General features: G+C 42.8%; 1 protein-coding gene across 1 annotated transcript; it reads left to right on the top strand.

Moving 5' to 3' along the window:
- Positions 1-319: 319 nt before the first annotated feature.
- Positions 320-22,307, top strand: LOC122720016 (UDP-glycosyltransferase UGT5-like). The gene is made up of 3 exons (XM_043946411.1): positions 320-1,575; positions 6,700-6,919; positions 21,878-22,307. Exons 1-3 carry the CDS (start codon positions 468-470, stop codon positions 22,182-22,184), a joined length of 1,635 nt encoding a protein of 544 aa, XP_043802346.1. The 5' UTR covers positions 320-467; the 3' UTR covers positions 22,185-22,307.
- The last annotated feature ends 238 nt before the right edge of the window (positions 22,308-22,545 follow it).

Below are 22,545 nucleotides of genomic sequence, written 5' to 3'. Positions count from 1 at the left end.
TTTCATTCTATTATTTACGACTAAATAAGTCTCTATTTACGATTAATAAAATTACAATATAGCGCACGATATATTTCGATTCTATCGTGACGATAGCGTTGATGCTTCTTTCACGTTCATTGCTTTAGATTGATCGTAGCCTACAAGTATTATTTTTATCGTCTCTGACATAAGGTGGATGGAAGATACAACTCTAACCGACTATGTTACTTATGCCTTGTTTCTTTAATATTTCCCTTCCCATCATCAAGGGCGTGGAAAAGATTATTATTTTCACTTAATTTCAGGAAATTCTTACAGTTAGTAGGCGGTCCTATACGAAACGTGACGAATGAGGTGACAAATCCAGTGACGGGCAGATTACATATAGGCACTAATACTTGTTTGTTTTTGTTACTACATACATTATCTTCTAAAGTGGAAGAAAGCCAGTGTGTCCAGCGCCGTCGAACCGTGAACGTCTAAGCATGGAAATTAATCAAATTCGAATCATCTTTTCGTTTATCCTCGTGATAAATCTATTATCGTGTTCAAATGCTAATAATTCTACCTCGTTTGAAAATAACCGCCTTAAAATTCTGGCAATCTTTCCTCATCCGGGCAAGAGTCATTTCCTCGTATTCAAACCTTTCATCGAAGAGTTAGCACGTCGAGGCAACGAATTGACGGTGATTTCTTATTTTCCGAGAATCGAGAAGGATGAACATCTTCCTACTTACAAAGATATCAGTTTGGCCAATAAAGAGAGTGACGTGTTTATAAACGTAGTCGATTTGAAAAGATTTGAAGGGAAGTTTTACATTTATAAATATTTTACCAATATATACATGTTGTACAAAATGAGATTCGTAGCCTGTGAAAATTTAAAACATCCAGCTGTAAAGAAACTGAGCGAAAATGGGGAGAAGTTCGATTTGGTGTTGATAGAGAATTTCAATACTAATTGTTTCATGAGCTTTGTGCACAAATTCAACGCGCCCTTTATAGATATATCTACCCATCAGCCAATGCCGTGGACTGTACATAATTTGAGACTTTACAACGAAGCCAGTTTCATACCTATGTTGTTGACCTCGATTTTAAAACCGATGAATCTTTTTTATAGAACGATAAACACGTTGTCGCTATACGTCTCATCGGCGCTATATTACACGTTTTTCCATTGGAAGGATCAGTCTGTAGCGGAAGAAATTTACGGTCCGGATATTCCGAATGTGATGACGATAAGTAAGAACATGTCTGTTTTTTTCATTAACACGCATTACACCCTTCACGGTGGCATCTCGTATCCGCCAAATGTCATCGAAGTGGGTGGAATTCACATCGAATCGAAAAGAAAACCTCTGCCACGGAACATAGCCAAATTTCTCGACGAGGCACACGAGGGTGTTTTGTATTTCAATCTCGGCTCGATGATCAAAATGTCTACGATGCCGAAGGATAAATTGAATACATTGATCAAAGTGTTTCGTTCCATTCCTAGAAAAGTGATTTGGAAATGGGAACAGGATGACATTCCGGAATTACCCGACAACGTCATGGTCCAGAAATGGCTGCCTCAGTACGACATATTAAGTGAGTTAATGACATTTATCTCTCTCATTATTTTGAAATAATTGTGAAATCGAGATCTTATGTTATTACGATATTTGGAAGTGGTATTACAGGTGATCTATTGCGCAGTTATGTAGAGCAAAAACTCGATACCTCCGGAGTCTCAATGACATCTATGTTATATGTGAAAGTAATGGGTTGTATTTGATACACGGTATTCGTTTTATAGAGAATTATAATCGTGTTTTATCGATACGCTTCTTTTCGATTTCACACGTAAAAAAAAAAAAAAAAAAAAAAAAAGAAAAATACAATTATATCTATATTTATTTACCGTTTTTATCTCTCTTTGTGAACGAGAGTATTTAAAAAAATATTTTATAAATACTTATCCAACTTTGCTTCTTTCGTCGAATTTATTTTATCGAATTGTATTATATATAAAACTTCTATTCTCAAAGGGAATCTTTATTTACTTTTTTTTTTATTTCCACATAAAAGAAGCATTCATACGTACGTGATACGTTATCTCGTTATTAGATAAAAGCTTCAAAAAGTTTTGTCTTTATTATAATAATACTCAAGATTCGTTAATCGATTCGTTTTTCATTCGAACGAATCGAATTTAAATTATTCATATATATGTCTGTTTCTTATCAAATTCTTTTTTTTTCAATTTATTATAATAAATATTGTTACAAATATAATAACGAGATAATAAGATGTTAATATTATAAAATTTTATGTTTATATCATAATATTATATTTATATATATTAATATTTAAATATTTAATAGATAAAAATACTCTTTATTTACTTTATTTGTTATATGCACATAATTTATTAACTAATGAATCTAATTTGAAGAATTGCAAAATCACTTTATTTTTTTATGTATATTTCAAAAAAAACATTAAACAAATCATTAAACAATCATTAATTATTCATTTGTTTTCGAAAATAAGATACGTAACAAGTTGTTGATCATATATTAATGATGTTTAATTTATTCTCATTCTAATCTAAACAAACTTAAAACAAATTTTTTCCTCTTCCTATCTTTGTTTAATCATTTATTTTTTTTTTTTTTTTTTTTTTTTTTTTTTTTTTTTTTTTTTTTTTTTTTTTTTTTTACTACGATTTTTTACGATTTTCATTCAATTCACACATTTTTTTTTTACGATTTTCATTCAATTCACACATCTTGGTTCGATACGATCTATTATCCGGCTAGCGACACGATCCGAGAAATCTCGAAATCGAGATTGAAATTCCGCCTGTTCCATCGAACTAATCGAAACGACACGGTCTTGCTGGAAATCGCAGCGAAATATCGAAAGCGGATTTCGGCTCGGTCGATATTTGCGATTCCGGCCCATGAAGCCGAACGTCAAATAGTTTTCAAAGTTTCAAAACGGTTCGCATAGTCGAGGAGCTTTCGATCCATCCAAAATGATATCTATCTCGTCATTGTGATATCTACGTATCGCGTTTGATATCTATCGTCGTACATGTGTCGTTGCGAATTATTTTTCGATTCATTATCGCAATAATATCCTTCACGTGTGTATTCAAGCTTATTAACATCTCGTTGCGATATAATAATAACGTGATTCCTCTCCAGTTTTATTACTCTCGATTGTTCAAAGGAAATGGACGAAATAATTTTGTGCGTCAACATTCACGCTTCAATATACTTCGAGTCGAGTCGATTTTTTTTCATAACACGTAACATTGGCCAGATTTGTTGACAAAATGGTAATTATCGTAATTAGCGGAAATAGATTAACTAATCTACTTCGCGTGGAACCGCGATGGTTTAAACTAATTAAACTAAAAGAGACAATCCCGAATACTCGGTTGGTCATGGCAAGGATATTCTTTCGACGAGTTGCTCGGCCAAGGACGAGACACGGGACCACGAGAACTCTGACAGTAAGTAGTTTCGCAGCTCTCAGCCTCGAGTGAAATGACTTTAATTAGCAACTCGCTAACGACCTGCTGGCAACATAAATCACCGTTAAAATCCCCGGTGAAATAGACCTCGCATTGTTTCTGTCGCTTTCTACGCCGTTAACTTATACGCCGGAATATATATATATAATCCATAATTTGGATTGGTCGCTAATCTGATCTTGCGTGTTTGGTTGTATCGATTTCTATTCATTTTATCGTGCACGAAATATTTAGACGATATATAGACATATTGAAAAGAAGAGAGATTTTTAGATTTTACAAATTGCTCGATATTTTTGTGTAAAATTTTTTCCATTCCGGATCATTTGTTTTGTTCAACCTGAAAAGTACGATGTACATATGACAACTATTACGAAACATTTTACAATATAATTTATTTCAATCGTATTTCATTCACATAAATTATCTTCAGTTACAAAATATATATAATCATCATGATTTGTCTTTTCGTATAACTTTTCCTACACATTTTAACATTCCTATATCTGTTTATGATTCATTGCCGATTTGATGATTCATTTACCAACGTAAATTTATAATATAAACACGTGTCTTATCGTATTACGAGATATTACATAACTAAATGTAATCTTTATATTTTATTTGTGCTAGTATATTTCAATTTATTTCATAAGCTACATGAATAATAAAATGAAATGATCATGATATAATGCATTCTACGTATCGCGAAATAACTCTATTAAGAATAATAACAACGATTTCCTCCAAAGCTTCTCGAAGCTATCTCCTATTACCGCAATCTAAGTATCGTTCTTAACGGGAACGATAAGTGTTAAAAACAACGAATTTTTCGATGGTCGGAGGATCGCGTAACACGAGGCAGAGCAGCCTCGATGGTCAAGATGATCCAAGCTAAAACTTTAGCTGGGTAACTCGAGTAGCGGAGGCTGGAATCGATCGGCTTAATTTTATTATCCAGCTTCGTGACCGGTGTATCTTCGTCCCGTCTTCTTTCCGCGGCCATTCTCCATTCGACGGCTCTTCGTGATCTCGATAAGATCTGCGGTTTACGCTTCTCCATCGTTTCGCACGCGAAATGCGATGGCGCATCGCTTTTAAAATTTCGCGAACTTTTTAAAAAATTGGGAAATTGGATAAAAAAAAAAAAAGAAAAAATACTTGCCTGTGCCTGTGTTTAATCGGCATTTTTATTCGACTCGGCATTCTTGCATTCAACATTTTTTTTTTTTCATTTTTACGCTACCGATAATTTTTATCGGGCTATTTTGTTAAACGAGATTATAACTTATTGAATACTCGAGCAATACTCTGGACAAATTTAACTACATTTTCGCGCTGCAAACTCGCGCGTATCGCCGAGTGTAGTTTACTTACCTACTGTTTTATCCTTTCAAGAGCGGTTTACTTGGGGAAGATCGCGTTCGCGTAAACAGAATCCGGAACACATCCGATGCACATACGCAAACGCTGTGGAACACGATTCCACGCGTCGCGTTTGCGATCGATCTTGTCAATTCGCGTGGAACTCGCTAATGTAATTGACTTTAGAAGCAACGATATCGATGGTACCGAGTTGGTTGCACGTGTTGACACGCAATGCCCTCGAGTATCGTATTTTAACCGTGTAACGGAAGGGACGAAACGATAGATTACATTACCGTAAGGAATAAAAGAGCGGAATCGTTCTATCGGGGTCCCACTCTCTTTCTCCTCCCATGGTATCCATTAAGAAATGGGGGTATACCTTTCTTTTCCGGCTTTACGATCCTATTGGATTAAGTCGGTCGGACGATCGGTTGTAATGCTAACTCGATGCTTCCAGGTGATACGCTGTATATATATATATATATTTCCGATTCGATTCGTCTGGTTGATTTATTTTCGAAGAAGACGATTCGATTAATTATCGATGAATTTAAAAAAAAGAGAGAGAGAGAAAAGAAGATTGAACCACTTGAAATCGTTTAGAAATAAATTGGATCACGACGAATTTACACATATATTTTTGATATTTAAAGAACAACCTTTCATTTTCCATCGCGACCTTTCGAATTATCGTCCAACGTCTAATTTTATTCCCCTTCTTTTCCTTTCTTTCTTTCCTCCTTTTTTTTTTTTTAGATACAGAGAAGCAATTTTCCAGACTTGCATAACTTACGATCCCAGAAGAAACAGCTCGCTACTCTCATTACTTTCGTCTTACGACCGCCTCTTGCCCATAGACGACCAAATATCAATTCTCGCGAGGGGTGGGCTTACCGACGCTCATAAAAGGACGGTGTAAGCATCGAGTCGAGGAAATACCGCCGCGTTATTTTCTCGTTACGGGGGACGTCGTAAAAATGTATCTCGCTGGGTGACGGAAATCTCGAAGCAAATCGCGCGTACGCCCCACCGATTTCTCTCCTCTCCTCTCCTCTCCTCTCCTCTCGGATTCCCCCCTCCCCGTCGATGTTGCCAGCAAAAATTCAACGCGATAGATATCCCACTGTCACGTATCGACGCGCGCCGATGCGACGATGTATCGAGCGCGAAACCTCGAGAGGTTTCTGCTCTCCTTCAACCTTCGCCCCCTCCCTCCCTCCCTTACGCCGAGGCGTGTAACTCCTCCACACCTCGTCTACATCTGTATCCAAATCGAGAGAGAGAGAGAGAGAGAGAGAGAGAGAGAGAGAGAGAGAGAGGAGGGGGAGGGATTGCCGGAGGGGTGGCGAGAAAAAGGTGGCGGCGCGTGGTAATGGAATTTGACATTAGGATCGATGCCCTGGAGAAGAGAGAGAGAGAGAGAGGGATCTCTGCGCGGAGAGACACGTTGGCAGCATCTACCTTTGAATCTACCTAGAAGAGGGTGATTCGGGGGCGATAAACGCGAGGGAGACAAGAATTTTTCACCGATATTTCCAACGCTTGGATTTATTTTCGAGAGGTTTCCCAAAGGTGGTTTTACGTGCCTCCTTCCCCTCCCTCCCCCCCTCCCTCCTCCTCGCCTCTTCTATTACACGAAATTTTCCGCCGAGAACACGAATTCAAGGAAACTTTGCGATCATTTTCCATCCATCGAATTATTCGTGGATGGATTCTCGATCATTTGAGAACAGGAAACAAGCAACGACGGACAAGAACAAGAGAATCGACGATTTTTCTTTTTTTTTTTCTTCGATTTTAAAGAGAATTTCGTTTCACAGATCATCCGAACGTTAAGTGTTACTTCGGCCACGGTGGTCTCCTCGGATTAACGGAAGGAGTTCAGAGCGGGGTCCCGATGATACTCATGCCCTTCTACGGTGATCAATATACGAACGCGGCCGCGGCTCAAACTAGAGGCGTCGCTGTTATCCTGGAATATCACGATTTCATCGAGGAAAAACTGAGAAACGTCATCGATCAAATATTCAACGACACGAGGTAAGTTTCTCTTCTCCGCCGATCCATTTTTATACCAGAGAGTGTAAAAGAGAGGAAAAAGAAAAAAAGAAACGAGTAAAACGGCACACTTCTCGCGTCGCGATCGCGATTTTAAAATTCTTTTCGTGGTTATTTAAAGCGTAAATTCTTCACGTGTCACGTCGTGTTCGTCCATCGTGATCGTTGTGCCAATTACGTCGTCTCTCGTACACTCTCGATTATCACGCCGCTGTCGATGCATCGGATCGCGCGGAGAAAGAAGAAGAGAGAGAGAGAGAGAGAGAGAGAGAGAGAGAGAGAGAGAGAGAGAGAGGAAGTGAAGGGAAATAAATCGAGACGAAAGAGACAAAAAATAGGGAGAAGGTAGACGCGGAGGGTCGGAGAAAGGGACACGGTGACAAAAAAGGAAAATCGTATAATCTGGCCGGATATTCGGTCCGTTGAATATCTCACGAGCTGTCCGGACGCTTGGATATCCGGCGAGTGCATCGTCGTTGCAACACCCCCGTTAATCCGTAAACTGGCGTTTTTCCACGTACCCTCTTTCAACCTGCTACCCTTGTCTCTTCTTCACCGACACTCTACACCCACTCTCCTCCCTCCCTCCCATCTTCCAACTAGTCGGACATTCGCCCTTCTTTTTTTTTTCTTCCTCTCTCGTCCCCTCCCTCCCTTGTCTTCGCCTCCTCCTAAATTCGAGGCACGAATCGCGGAAAGAGCGCACGTGTTCTCCTCGATCCATCGACAAATACTACGGCGGTGTGGCGTGGCATAGCGTGGCGTGGCGTGGCGTGGCGGCGGGTCTCTCGTAGCGGCAGGTCGCATGGGAAATTTCACGGCCGCTAAATGTTTCACGGCGCGAATCAACGCCGGTGGCTCGATGACGACGACGGGGGAAACCGGGACGAAATTAAATTCTACATTATTCAATGGCCGGCCGGGCCACGCGGATAACTTGTTAACCGCACACGGGGAGCGAGCCGTGACGCGGCGATTGCGTTTACGCGCGTCACGAGCACGCGACGCCGAATAATTGCTCGTCGCCCGTTGAATCTTTGAAAAATCGTCCACCACCTTCTCCTCCACCTCCTCCTCCTACCTTTCTCCACCGTTTTCGATTTTTTTCGAAAACCGCAGAAACCCGAAAATGTGAAATGAATGGAAATGAGATAACCCTTGTGCTTCGTTACCCTCGGTGTGTATTTTCCCAACTCGGCCTTTTCCCCACTTGGAATTTGATGGAATAGTAAATCCGCTCGTATTTACGTAATCGTAACGATATTACCCCGACACACCGACATTAGAAGATAGAAGAAGAAGTGGAAGAGAGAAAATTCAAGATGAAAGAGAGAGAGGGGAGAATCGAAACGCCAATTTCTGGAATGGGGCGAACCACGATTTAATTACGATGGGCCGGCACGCGAGCCTCCAAGGATGAAAGCGGGTTAATAAATCAGCACCGGATATGAAAGCGTTGGCAGCATCGCGATCAACGGACCTCGTACTACTGTGTCCTGGTAATTACGACAGGGGTGGATTTACGAGCTGGCCGTCTTGAGCCAGGAGGGGAAAGGGGAGAGGAACAGAGGATGCTCGTTGTCCGTTGACAATGCAGGCGCGATTGTATCCTCCCTTTTACTCCACGCCTTGAATATTAATTGATAAATAGAGCCGCGTAATTGGATGATCGCACGATTTGCACGATTGTCCGTGTTACGTGATCGAAATACAGTGGGGCCGCGTAATCGCCCGTCTCGATCGCGACAATCGATTCGTCGTCGTCGTCGTCGTCGTAGTCGGTTTGTGCCACCGAGAAATTTCAACGCCTCCTGTCACGAGGCGTTGCTTCCCCCGTGATATTCCCCCCGATTTCGTGCGATCTCACCTCCAGACCAGAGATTCGACTTTCGATCGTGATCGTTTGTGTGTTCGTGGATCGAGCATGCTCGTCGCGCAAGGTGAAACGCGAGATCGGACTCCGACGTTGGCTCGCGTGTCGCCGTCCAATCGTCGCCGTGCAACGTCTCATGCATGCGAGTGATATAAAATTAAGCNTACGTGATCGAAATACAGTGGGGCCGCGTAATCGCCCGTCTCGATCGCGACAATCGATTCGTCGTCGTCGTCGTCGTCGTAGTCGGTTTGTGCCACCGAGAAATTTCAACGCCTCCTGTCACGAGGCGTTGCTTCCCCCGTGATATTCCCCCCGATTTCGTGCGATCTCACCTCCAGACCAGAGATTCGACTTTCGATCGTGATCGTTTGTGTGTTCGTGGATCGAGCATGCTCGTCGCTCAAGGTGAAACGGGAGATCGGGCCCCGGCGTTGGCTCGCGTGTCGCCGTGCAATCGTCGCCGTGCAACGTCTCATGCATGCGAGTGATATAAAATTAAGCAACGATTTGGAAACAGTGTTAGCCGGGGGGGGGAGGAGTGTGCTCGTTGTCGTGCCCGGTGCTGCCGTTGCGCCCGCGTAATCACCACTTTTGCTTGATTTATGGGCCCTGGTTTCTCTTCCCTCGCCCCTGGCCAAGTTCTGTATAAGTTCCAAGTATAAGAAAGTCGTCGTCGTCGGATAAACGCCATAATGGTTGGGCGATAACCTCCGATAGAAAGAGATACGTTATCCGTGGCTCGGTTAAACGTCCATCGAGCCAATAATGGCCCGATCGAGATCGCGAAATTCCAGGGTCGACAGTGTCAGAGTGGCCTCCATAGATTCCGTTCTTCGGCCGCAAACCGTCATCCTTTGGTACTCTGGTCTTGATCGATGCGATCTTAAAACGTTATAACCAAAGTTATATTATCGTTCGCGATTTCTCGAGAGGGAAGAGAGGACGAGAGAGAGAGAGAGAGAGAGAGAGAGAGAGAGAGAGAGAGAGAGAGAGAGAGAGAGTTCGTGACCCGTGGCACGAACGACGTGCCGCTTGTTCGATCTCCAGTTTCTCCTTTCGGATCCCACGAGGCGACGCCAAGTGGTCATTCAATCCCCAAACTTGCCCGCGCATGATTTCGCTTGTAAGCCAACTTCGAGTTACAGCCATTTCGGTAGAGATCAAACGGCATACACGGCTACTACCCTCCCTCCCTCGTCTCCCCGCCTTAAAGACGATCATATTCAGCTTGTACTTGCACTTGTACTAACTGTACGATCGTAACGATTCCATGCTCTCCGTGGTTGGACAATAAACGTCGTGGAAATTTCGTCCAATTTATCGAGCCCTGGAGACATTCCAACGGTTCTTCCAGGTGACTCCAATTATTATTATTATATACGTTCTTCGCATCTCGTCGACGTTTTCCAATCCCTCGTGTATTTATATATGGTCAAAGGGAACACGGTTTTTCTTTCTTTCTTTTTTTCTTTCTTTTTTTTTTTTTGGTATAATTAGCGTACGTCATCGATGTTAATTTTCCACTTTCGAGCAAGAAGAAGAGAACTCGTATTTAATCCTCGCGTCACCAACTGCGTCATAGCATATACCTCGCCCTCCTCCGGTTTCTTCCGTTGATGAACCAAGTTCGGGGGATGATATTAAACGGTACTATCGAATTCGTCTCCCGACTAGGAGAATTTCTCTCAGACATGATTCGTGGATACCGTGTGTTCATCGCGCGCGCGCGCGCGCGCCTACAGAGAGGAGCGTGTAACCGGAGGAGCGTGTGCGTGCGTGTGCGGGGCGAGGCGAACAAGTTGCCACACCGAAGCCAGTAGTCGGAAGGATGGTGGTAGTGGAGGATGGTGGTAGTCAAAGTTTCGACAGTTTGTAAGGAGGTACGAGGCACGCCCTCCTCCTCCTCCTCCCGCTTCTTCTTCTTCGGTTACGGCTGAGGGATAACATAGTGCAGCTCCGTCGTCAAGTTAGCTCTCCTTCTCCTTCCCTCTCCTCTGATCTTTTCCTTTCTTCCCACCCGTACTTGTCCTCTCCGCTTTTTCCCTCCCTCGGCCATCTTTACCCCTTTCGCCCTTCTCCCTCTCCTTACGCCTTTATTGCCCTCCTTCCTTTTACTATCCTCCTTCTTATTCTCGAGCGTAACCCTTTCGCTTCAGTTTCACGAAAATTCCATTCGTGCGCTCGTTTGCCGGGACATCCCCTAGCTAGGATTTATTTTCGAGAGGCAGAGGTATTCTTATTCCTCGCGCGGCGGAAGAAGAAGAAGAAGAAGAAGGAGGAGGAGGAGGTGGAGGAGGTTACCTTCCTTTCTGCGGCTTCGACGACAGTGCTTGGCCGCACCTGTTCGCTCGTAAGGGACGCGTAATGGTCGAAGAGGAAAAGCGATGGAAAGGACGGAAGATATAGGGGATGTATATATGTATATAGGGGAGAAGAAGAGGGTGGAAATGAACATAAGGTCGGAGGAGACGCTGCGTAATGACGCGTGGAACGTCCCCGCGTGGGGACGAGAAAGTAATTGGACGGTTGCCGGGGATAACTCGGTTCCGCCACCCTCTTTGATGAATGGGTCGAGCGTTCGAGTAGTGACGCAGTTCACCGAAATTTGCGAACCTCTGATTGACGCTTCTTAAAATAGAGGACGGGCTCGAATACCAATTCCTCCAAGATTTGAACGACTCGCGTTTCCGGACGCGTGTCGAAGAGTATCCCGAAAAAGGAGGATGATCCTCTCGAGAGAATCTCTTTGTTTTTCGAAGCGAAGGGGAGAAATTCTCGTGCTTGGAAACGAGGACGCGGAAGATTTTCAAATGGACACACGAGAGAGTATTTATAGATAAGTTAACTCGATTTAGGCGCGAATTTCGACGCCGAGTGTCGTTTCCCTTCCCGGATGACCACGCGTCGGATTAAAAAGTTGCTTATTTGCAAATGGAATTTTCGCGTCTGCTGATATTACATTTACCAGGAATATATTCCGTTGTGGAGTTATATTCGCGGGGCAAAAAGCCGGCTTTCACGGATCCGCTGAATTTCATTATTTAAGTTACGTGTACGGGTACAAGTGTTTGAATAATGCATTCGGCTCGATGTACATGAAAGCCGCATTTAGAAACCGCCCTAATACAGACGTTCACGACCGCCAACCTAACATCTTTATACTTGTACTCTCTCTTTCTCTCTTTTTCTTTGAATAACGATCGAACGTCGTTTCGATAATAATTGATAATTAGAATCGTACGTAGACGAAGGGGTACGGGAGATTCGAGATTTTCTCGGTGCAATCTTTAATGCATTGCGATCCATTTATAAAACGTGGGGAATGGAAATCTGTCATTAAGAGGAGGTGAAGCTTTCCCGCCGACTTGAAACGTATCGAAAATCTTGAAGAGGATACTCGAAAAGACTCCGTAAAAGACTTTGATCTTGTTTCCTACCGAGTTTCTCTTTCGTCACGATCACATCCCCCCCTCTCGTTTGAACCAATGTCTTCCCGCGCTTTCTTCGTCGCGCTTTCTAACGCGCTGTTCAAACGACTTATTAAGCTCCATATATACAACGGGGTAATCTCGACTAGTCTGCCTTTGATCTTATAATAATCGAAACTTCCGAGACGGATTCAATTCTCTCGCTACTAGTTTCACCCACCTCTCTTCTCTTCCATACCTTCCTCCTTCCTCGTCCCATTCAACGGGATTTATCTCGCTGAATGAACATGCTTTACCGAAATTCGTGTTCTCGACCATTTCGCCAACGCGAAGAGAGAAGTGAGCACGTTGGCGAGAATCGGGCGAGATTAAACTGTATTTGGCTCGATGTCGCTTTCATCAAACGAGCAACTTTTCTTCTCCAAGCGTATCACGAATTTTATCCCCTCCCTTTTTTTTTTTTTTTTTTTTATCCTCCGTGGAACCGCAATTTTCCACCCTTTCGTAAAATATATACTTTTCATCCAGATATAACATGTCCTTTCGTTCGTTTCTTTCCTTTTTTTCCTTCTCGTACAAAATTGCATACATGTTTATTCATTGATACGCGGGTATCGATATACGATATCATAAACTTGTAAAACAAGTTGCATCGTGGATGCATTATGCACGTCGTTTATTTACGTTGTGTTCGTTTGTTTATTTGTTTATATTCTCTCTTTCTCTTTCTCTCTTCGTTTGTTTATTGTTATCGGCCTCCAGTTTCAGTTTCCAGATTTTTTTTTTTTTTTGTTTTCCCTCGTCCATCCCCTCGCGATTTATCTCAAGTCGCGCAAGTTCTTGAGGCCGGAGGAGGAAGGGAATTTTTTTCCGGAGGGTGCGAAAATCACGTATGCTGTATCCCCACCCTCCTCCCCGGAACAAAGCGTCGAAACATCCAAGGCGAAGGAAGGATAAGATTTCCGGATTTAGATCTGGTTTTATCACACCCTCCCCCTCCCCTCCGTCCCCTCTTTTTCACCCATTGTCGTTCCTCCATGGACGTCGAAATTTTCTTCCATCGAGACCATCCTCTACCCTCCCTCTTCACCGCGTTACTCGGGCGACTTATCGAGTTACAAAGACGTATATCGTCGGGAAGCGATTGGATTTTTCCCAACCATCGTCTAGCACCACCGACCGGGAAGAGGAACAGGCCTCTGAGAAACGAAATGTTTTATATACACGCGCATGCCCGCGCACGAATACAGGGTGTTTCATTTTCGTTCTTCAAGAGGATTGGGTGTAGAAGAAGGATGGAGGATGATATCCAAAGGATGAAAGTTTCGGGATCTCGACCCGCAAATTAATCAAGTCAATGAAAGAAGAAGAGTCGAATGATTGCTGATTAATTTTTGGTGTAATCTCGTGATAGAATTTTTATTATCTGTTTAAGTAATTGTGAAGTTTTTAAGATCTCGTTCCCTTTCTTTTGTTGTTTGTCTTTAGCGCGTTATGTTTTTGAGAACAGAATTTATTTTTTTCTAGCGGAAGATAAAAAAATACCACTAATCTATATTAACCCTTTGCTCTCGGTCACCACTCGAGTTAATGCCAGCAGCTCCACTAATGACTCTCCACTAGGATTGTTGCGGCAACTTGAACGGCGACGATATTTATTTATGTTTGATTTTTTTTAGAATATCGCTTCGTAAATAGGTTCCTAAGATCTTTATAATCTCATGAGGTGTAATCTTATATGAGTAATTATCTTATGGTAATCTTATGAGACCACCGAACGCGTGGGTCTGAGTCCGGAGTTGCTCGTTCGACCGAGCGAAACAGGCCTGGAATGCAAAGGGTTAAATCTTGCTTAGCATATTTGTTATAGAGAATTTAGGTTAGGTATGCTAATTATCGATACGCGTGTCACTACGCGTTATAAGAAAATCGAGTAAAAGAGGAAAAGTTTCGATTCTCGCTTTAATCAGGGGTTTAAAGTTACCGATGACGGAGTGAATTTCAAGCTTGACTTTGACTAGGTTATAGAAGATTACCGTATGCGAGCTCGTGGATCGAAATACGAATCTGCGTTGAAGGCGAATGTAACAATGTTATTTTAATTAATTTGTAACGAAATGTTCCTCCCATTTTCGCTGCATTTGCACACGATCCTGATATTTTTGTTACATCGAACGGAAATTCGATGTTTCCGTGCACAATCGGCGATCGGCGTTGCATTCAAGATATCAATTGAGTCGAAAATAAGTCGGGAAGAGAAGGATTTTTCTAGAAAATTAATAAACGAAATATATATTTCTTTTTTTCATTTCCACAGAATGTATATATTTCCAGCGCACGTTTCGCCCTGGACTATTTCACCGCTGTTATTGCCCGAAATCTGCCAAGGAATTTCGATAGCGAGTACGAATATACGTAGATTTTACGTAGCCTGCCCCGCCAGCACGCGATAATTTAGAATCGTTGCCACAGACAGCCACAACTTTATGCATTTGCGCCGCTTGCCAACGGTACCGCCCACCTTTCGAACTCGAAATACTTATTTGGAAGAGTAATCGGCCCGGAACACGTCTTCGGGGAGGGGGAGGGAATCGTTCCTCCGGCTCGCCGGGGTTGGTCAAGACCACCCCTCCTTGCGGTCTCGTTTACTTAAAACGAGAAGAAGAGCTCGCCCCGGAATGGAGCCCGCCGTTCAACGAACAGCAGCTCCGATTCACGAAATTACACATCCTGCGCTCGTGCAATCGGATTCGTTTCCCATTTTCACCACCACGCCAACCTCTTTCTCTCTTTCTTTTTCTCTCTCCCCTTTCCCGACTTGTTTCTTGCAAATCCCTCGCGTAAAAGCCAGCGGATTATTAACGTTGCGACAACGCACGAGCAAGCGATATCGATATCGATATCGATCGATGATCAATTACCATGATAATTAGAAAGAGGAATCGGTGGCGAATGTTTGAATTGCTCCAACACGAATATTCCTCGTTCCCCGATTGGTCGGCCAATCGGTGGATAAATCGGCCACTAAGTCACCCCTCCCCTCGTAACTCAAATAGATCCAATGCGAGAAACGGGGTCACCCAAATATTTGCAATCAATCTTCGAATCGATGAACCGTATATATATATACACGTATATATGTATATACAGACAGGAAGAAAGGCGTGTTTTCCCGCGTAGGAAATTAAGGATATCCGTGGTCGTATCGTCGAACGGAAGAGACAAGTTTGAACACGCCTTCGAGCCGGGTTCGACTAAGATGGCTAACCAAAAGGGCCGGTCACCCCGGGAACCGGTTAATCTTTTCCTCGGCCCATAGGGACGTAAACCGGAACGTGACCCACGGGACAGAGTAACGGGATGGGTAAACTTTTATTAAAAATCTAATTGGATCGGAGCTGAGAGAGGCCTTGCGAGGCCATTTCACCGGATGCTCTCTCCTTTCTTTCTTCTTCTTCTTCTTCTTCGTCTTCTTCTTCTTCTCGCAGCGATGAGTACGCGCGTCTAAGCGTGGATCCGGAAGTTCTCCTTTTTTTTCTCTTTTCTTCCACGTTTTGCACAATTGTAACACGATTATCTTTTTTTTTCTTTTTTTCGAGAAAAAAAAAGAAGAGATTACGAATAATTCGTTTAATAACACGAATTTTTCACAACGTTCCTTCGACACGATGTAAAATATAGAAAAGTTTCACGCGAATAATTATTTACGAAACGTTATCGTTACGTACAAGTGGAAAGAAATCGAACAATTCTATTATCTATGATCACACTTTTTTCTACTTGGAGGGAATTTCGAATGCACGCAGCTGATAAGATTATTCGTTCGGATCGTAAACACGTTAAGGAAAGAGGATTTTTTTTTTTTTTAGAGAAACGATCCAAATGATATATATGTATATTTGCGCACGTTTGCAGGGCTCATTCCCAGAGAAACCGCGCGTTCGAAAATTAACGGGCACGTATGTCAAACGCGATATCCTGTCGCGTAACGCGCGAGCGACTGTAATTGAGGATTTAAACGTTGTTTGTGTCAGGTGCGAATGAAACATACCCGGTGTCGGAGTTTTCTGCTTCTGGCCCAATTAGTCGGGCGGCCGTAGGCCATGCGCGCCGTTTCGTTTAAACCGTCCCGCGTGTGCGTGCGTGTGTTACAATTGTATCCAGTTTTGCGGCCGAAATAACGCGCCGATTATTCGCATCGAGCTCCGTCCTTCCAAAGATCCGTATTTCGGAATTTTTGATTATTCGCATCGAACTCCATCCTTTCAAAAATTCATATCTTGGAATTTTCGATTATTCGCATCGAGCTCCGTCCTTCGAAAGATTTATATCTTGGAATTTTCGATTATTCGCATCGAGCTCCGTCCTTCGAAAGATTCATATCTTGAAATTTTCGATTATTCGAGCTTCGTCTTTCGAAAGATCCGTATTTCGGAATTTTCGATTATTCGCATCGAATTCCATCCTTCGAAAAATTTATATCTTGAAATTTTTGATTATTCGCATCGAGCTCTGTCCTTCGAAAAATTCATATCTTGGAATTTTCGATTATTCGCATCGCGTTCCGTCCTTCCAAAGATCCGTATTTCGGAATTTTCGATTATTCGCATCGAGCTTCGTCCTTCGAAAGATCCGTATTTCGGAATTTTCGATTATTCGCATCGAATTCCGTCCTTCCAAAGACCCGTATTTCGGAATTTTCGATTATTCGCATCGAATTCATCCTTCGAACACATCCTTCGAAAGATTTATATCTTGGAATTTTCGAATATTCGTATCGAGCTCCATCCTTCCAAAAATCCGTATTTCGGAATTTTCGATTATTCGCATCGCGTTCCGTCCTTCGAAAGATCCGTATTTCGGAATTTTCGATTATTCACATCGAATTCCGTCCTTCAAAAGATTCATATCTTGGAATTTTCGATTATTCGCATCGAGCTTCGTCCTTCCAAAGATTCGTATTTTGGAATTTTCGATTATTCGCATCGAACTCCATCCTTCCAAAGATTCATATCTTGGAATTTTCGATTATTCTCATCGAATTCCGTCCTTCGAAAGATCCATATTTTGGCATTTTCGATTATTCCTCTCTTTTTTCCGGCCGAGAGACGATGGATTCGATTATGTTTCGGCTTAATGTGAAGGAAAGAAAATCGTCGTTTCTCTGTGGCGAGTTATTATTATTATTATTCGTTCGTCGGTGGGAAGCATCGTCATAGCCGCGAAAGAAATATATATGTAGCGTTCCTTGATACTGTTAATTGCTATTTTAAAATTTCTATTGTTCATAAGTTTATTATTTAGCGAATATTCCACTCGTCTTTCTCGAAATATATATATTTCTTTCTTCTACGACTACTACGACTTCTTCGAATCTTTTCGTATACGAAAATTGTATACGATCAAAAAAAAAAAAAAAAAAATCTCCTATGAATCAATCGAATCTTGCTCGCTCGGCGTCATATTCTCATCTCCTTTCGGCGGAGATTTCACGAGCGTAACGCGCGTCGCGATTTGTAACGCGATCCAAAATTTATGGGTTATAATTTAGAAGACGGGGCCGTGGGAATCCTGAATAATGCGGCGGAAGATAAGTGTACGTGCGCGAGTTCGGTTACGCCGGCTAATTGGCCGTTCGAGAAGGAGAGCAAGCTTCCCGGCTCGGCGCGATAACGTTACAAGTCGGGAAGTAAGTTGGCGAGGAGAAGGAGAAGAGGACGGTGGCAGAGAAACCGTTGGCGGTGGCGCAGGGTGGCCGACAACGAGCCGGAGGAGAATCGTAAAGTAACTTCGAAGGAATTACGAGGGGACGAAAATTACTTTTCTCGCGGACCCCCATCGAGCCTCCAGAAGAGAAGAGGGCGAAGGAGGACTTTGAAAAATCCTTGCCTTCGAAATTACTTTCGTTCCCCACTTTTCATCCCGAGTGTCGAATCCTAACCTCTCGCCAATATTTTAATTGCGCCCGTGCAATTATTCACGATTATTCGTTTTCTCCGAAAAGAATTTTTCGGATTTATATAACGAGGCGAGGAGCGGTTGGAGAGAGGGGGTTCGTTACGAAAGGGGAACTAAACTTTTTGAAAAATAATTATAATTCTTTTTTTTTTTTTCTTCGCTTCCTTTTTCGCGAATAGCGATATTTTAAATCGCGCCTATACGCAATTAACGTTTTCTTTCCAAATGATTCGAATCGGATCTAATAAGGAAAAAATTTCGAAAATTATTTTCGTTCTCGCTTTTCGACGATCGGATGAACGGAATCACGAACTCTGGACGACGATGCTTTGATTGGGTGTACGTACGATTAATTCGTAGTCAAAGAATTTGCAGATGTAGATAGGTAAGATCACGAACGCAATTATTCGTGATTTGTTTCCAAAGAATTTGCAAGGATGGGATAAAGATAAATGGATCTTCGCTTACTCTCGTTTATTATCTCGCGTACTCTTTGTACTTTTCGCGCGCATTCTTTCCCTACTTATTCGAGCAATCCCTGTTTTATCCTATTTTCGCACCTATTTTCGCTAGTCACATTGGCGAATACGTTGGTAAAGCCGGATGAAATAAACATCCTTTTTTACCTTTGCACGCGTCTACCCCTTTTCCACGGTTTGTACACGGTTAATTAGACTGCAACGCTTGCCGCTGCTAACGGATAACTTTTTTTCTTCTTCCTTTTTTCTTTTTTCTACCTTCCAGTTTGTTAATTCTTGTTCCCCAAATATCATCTCTTAATTCCGCGCCCTCGTTATTTCCCTATACACCCATTCTCCTTAATCTTCTCCTCAATTCTATCCAATAATATCTCGATAAAAAAAAGGGGAATCCTAAACTTTCCTTCCCAATCTTCTCCTCCTAGACTAAATAAATTAGATCGTTTCTAACTCTACGAGATTCATATATATATATATATATATATATATATATATATATATATATAAAATAAGTGGCAACAAAACTACTTGGTTGGAGACCAAGAACCAAGTGATATACATCACCCGTATATTTATTTTTATATTATATATATCCCCCAGAGAGATAACAGGAAATCAAAACGAGGAGGAACAACGATTCTCGTTCGAGTTGCTCGAAACAATCGTATTTATTTGCCGGAATTCACGAACGATAAACGTTCGAATTTCGCGCAGGGGATGCGAATTTCGCATATTCGCATACGAATGGAGTGGAACCGGATAATTCAGCCGCGTTCTCCTCCTTCTTCCGTTGGAACATCATTCTTTCCCCCATCCCTTCCCCCACCGTCCCGCAATTAGAATCCTTGAACCGAGTAATTCTGCTCGCGCGGATGAGTTGCGGGCGCGCGGAGTTTCGAGGAGCCCAGGCCTCCACGAGACCTCTCCCCTCCTCTCTCCTCTCTCCGTCCCTCTCCTCCTTTTGATAACGTTACAAGTCGGAAAGTAAGTTCGCTGGTAGTAACGTGTCGAGGGGGGGGGAGGGGGAAGGGGGATGGAGGAGGGAGGAGGTCGACAACGATCCGAGATATCACGGGAATTACGATCCCCCGGAGATACGGTCGGCCTCAGAGAGATGGGGATGTAGAGACGGTTGCGAAGTGCAACTTTCGCGACATCTGCCTTCGGACTTTCCCGGCTAAATAATTTCTGCCCCTCCCCCCCCTCCCCCCGATTCCCTTCCCCCGATAAACTCCTCCAACTCCTCCAATGAGAGCAGTGATATGATCAGTCGCAGCAAAAAAACCTTTTTTAGTCCACGATTTTAGTTCGTAATAGTTGTAATATTTCCTTTTAAGTTTTACAATTTTGAAAGAAGGGTACGTATATTTTCAATAATTCCTTGCGTTGATGAAGCAACTATTTCTTTTAAGTTACGAACTAAGAGAATGATTTTGACACGTGGCAATATAAATAATTTTATAAATCCTTGAGAAGACAGAAATAAATAACAATTTATACATAGATTTATTCTTATTTATATTCATACAATGAAGCAAGAAAAAAGTAATAAAACGTATATATATGTATATATATATATATATATATATAAAGATTCATAATGTTGTATATATAAAGTGCAATAAAAATGAACGAAGAATTTTGAATCGAATTTTTAAAATCTATCCATTCGATATTAATATTGTTTATAAATATTTATGAATGCACGGATACTCGAAAAAATGTTTCGATTTTCTCGAAAAAAAAATCAAATTTTTTTCTTCTTTTTTTTCTTTTTTTCGACTTGTTTTATCCCCTTTCTCTCGCTCTCTCTCTCTCTCTTTCTCTCTCCAAGTAATTCTCTCATCGAGACACGATCCCTTTCACTCCGGAATGCAACGTAGCGGAAATAGCGATATCTCGAAATAATGATAATCAGATTCGAACGGTACATCTTTAATGGCTCCTAACGGTATTACGTTGTACCTGGAGGGGGAGGAAGTGACATCGGAAGCCGACGGCGAGCCATCGATCTTCGATTATCGTCGTCCCTGTCGAATTAAACGGCGCGCTGCGAAACAAACCTGTGTTTCTCCTTTTTCCAGCTTCCCCCTCCCCCTCCCTTCACGTCACGATAAATTAATTCCCTTGGCGCTACGTCTGTCCGACACCCTCGAAAACACCGTGGCCTGTCCCCTCCCTCCCCTCTTCCCACCGGTGGTCGGGCGACGACGGTGGAAGGGACGTCGAACGCGCTTAAAATTGATGGTTAATTCAAAACCACCGCGAGGCTGCGACTGAATTTGACCGAGGCAAATAACAGGGGAGGAAGGGAGAGAGGGAGGGAGGGGCCGGGTTGATTCGCGGCCTGCAGCTGTAAACACGAATAATGGAGAGTACCGATTGGTAAATTGTGTGCTCCGGGTCGTCGAGGCTGCACAACTCCCCTCGTCCCGCTCCCCTCCTCCCCGCCCAACATGCCTTTCGCCCATTCGTCGCGTTTTCTCTGCCCTTTGTCGTTCCTCCTCTCCGTCCCTCGTATCTTTTTTCCCGCTCTTTCCCCCCTGCCCCCCTCCCCTCTACTCGCCACTGTTTCCGAGTCCGGAACTACGACACGAACTCCCCACCACACAGTGTGTAGTGTGGAAACGCAGAGCGCTTGCCGATGGATTTCGAACGAACGAGTATCGACAAGGATTTTTTTAACCTCGGTTTTTTCGATCCGTTCGTGCCTTCTCCTTCTCCGAACGATAAACGCACCGTTAAAAAGCTATCTCTCTCTTTCTTTCTCTCTCTCTCTCTTTCCGAGAGATATTTATAAAGTATCCCGCGGCATCTTTTTCCCGTTCTCCCCGTGATATCGAGTGGCGGGATCGATCAGGGTGTATTGCATGAATTATTCATCGAATATATGTATAAGGGGAGGAGGGAAGGTGGGAGGGTATATGGGGGTATATTGTATCCAGGGGTTGCTCGAGTCGAGGATAGAAAAAAAAAAGAAAAGCCATCGAACGGGATGACTTGTCGGTAAATGGTGAATGGAAGAGCGAGTGTCCGATACGGGAGAGGATACGGGAGGGACACGATCCGTGGTCTTACTCGGTTGGTATTATCGCGAGTGCATCTATTCGTCACTTCGTAAGCTTGTTCGAGTTGTTATTTATCTGTTCGTTTATTTATTTATTTACGATTGTTCGGATGTAATTCGTTTGTGTTTCAGGTATGGGGAGAACGCCAAGAGGCTTTCGAAAGCTTTTAAAGATCGGCCAGCCAGCCCTCTGGAGACAGCGATATGGTGGACGGAGTACGTGGCACGTGGGAACGGTTTGCCATACGTGAGGAGCGAGGCGATAACCATGCCCTGGCACGAACGTTACCTCGTCGATGTGTACGCCGTTCTTCTACTCTTGTTTTTGCTCGCTCTTTACGTACAATACAGAGTGGTAAAGTACGCGTTTGCCCGCGTTCTGAGATCGGAGGACGCGGATAGTAAAAGGCGAGCGACTCTCTCTAAGAAGAGGGATTGAAATCTTTGGATAATGAATAATGTCTCGCGAGATGGGATACGATGATGGATGGTGTTTGTAAAGCGTGATACGAGAATACGAGAACGAAACTACGGAACGGAATAAAACGGAAAAACAATCGTGCATCGTGTCTGCAAATATTCTTTTCATTTTTTTTTTTTCTTTATCTTTCTCTCTCTCTCTCCTTTCTTTACCCAAAAACTAGTTTCGAAAAAAAAAAGAAAACTGAATTTCATTCGTTGGACGAACGAACGGACGAAAGCTCTCCTTTGCTCGAGGTGAATTTCGATCTCGGTATTGTTTCGATAATAAGCCAATCAACGGAGCCTTTCTCAATGCTCAACTCCCAGCTCGGTCGATA

This window comes from Apis laboriosa, unplaced genomic scaffold (assembly GCF_014066325.1).
Source record: "Apis laboriosa isolate Shangri-la unplaced genomic scaffold, ASM1406632v1 scaffold9_cov152, whole genome shotgun sequence".
NCBI lineage: Eukaryota > Metazoa > Arthropoda > Insecta > Hymenoptera > Apidae > Apis > Apis laboriosa.
The sequence above is the reverse complement of the archived record's forward strand: the minus strand, read 5'-3'. Positions and strand labels throughout refer to the sequence as shown.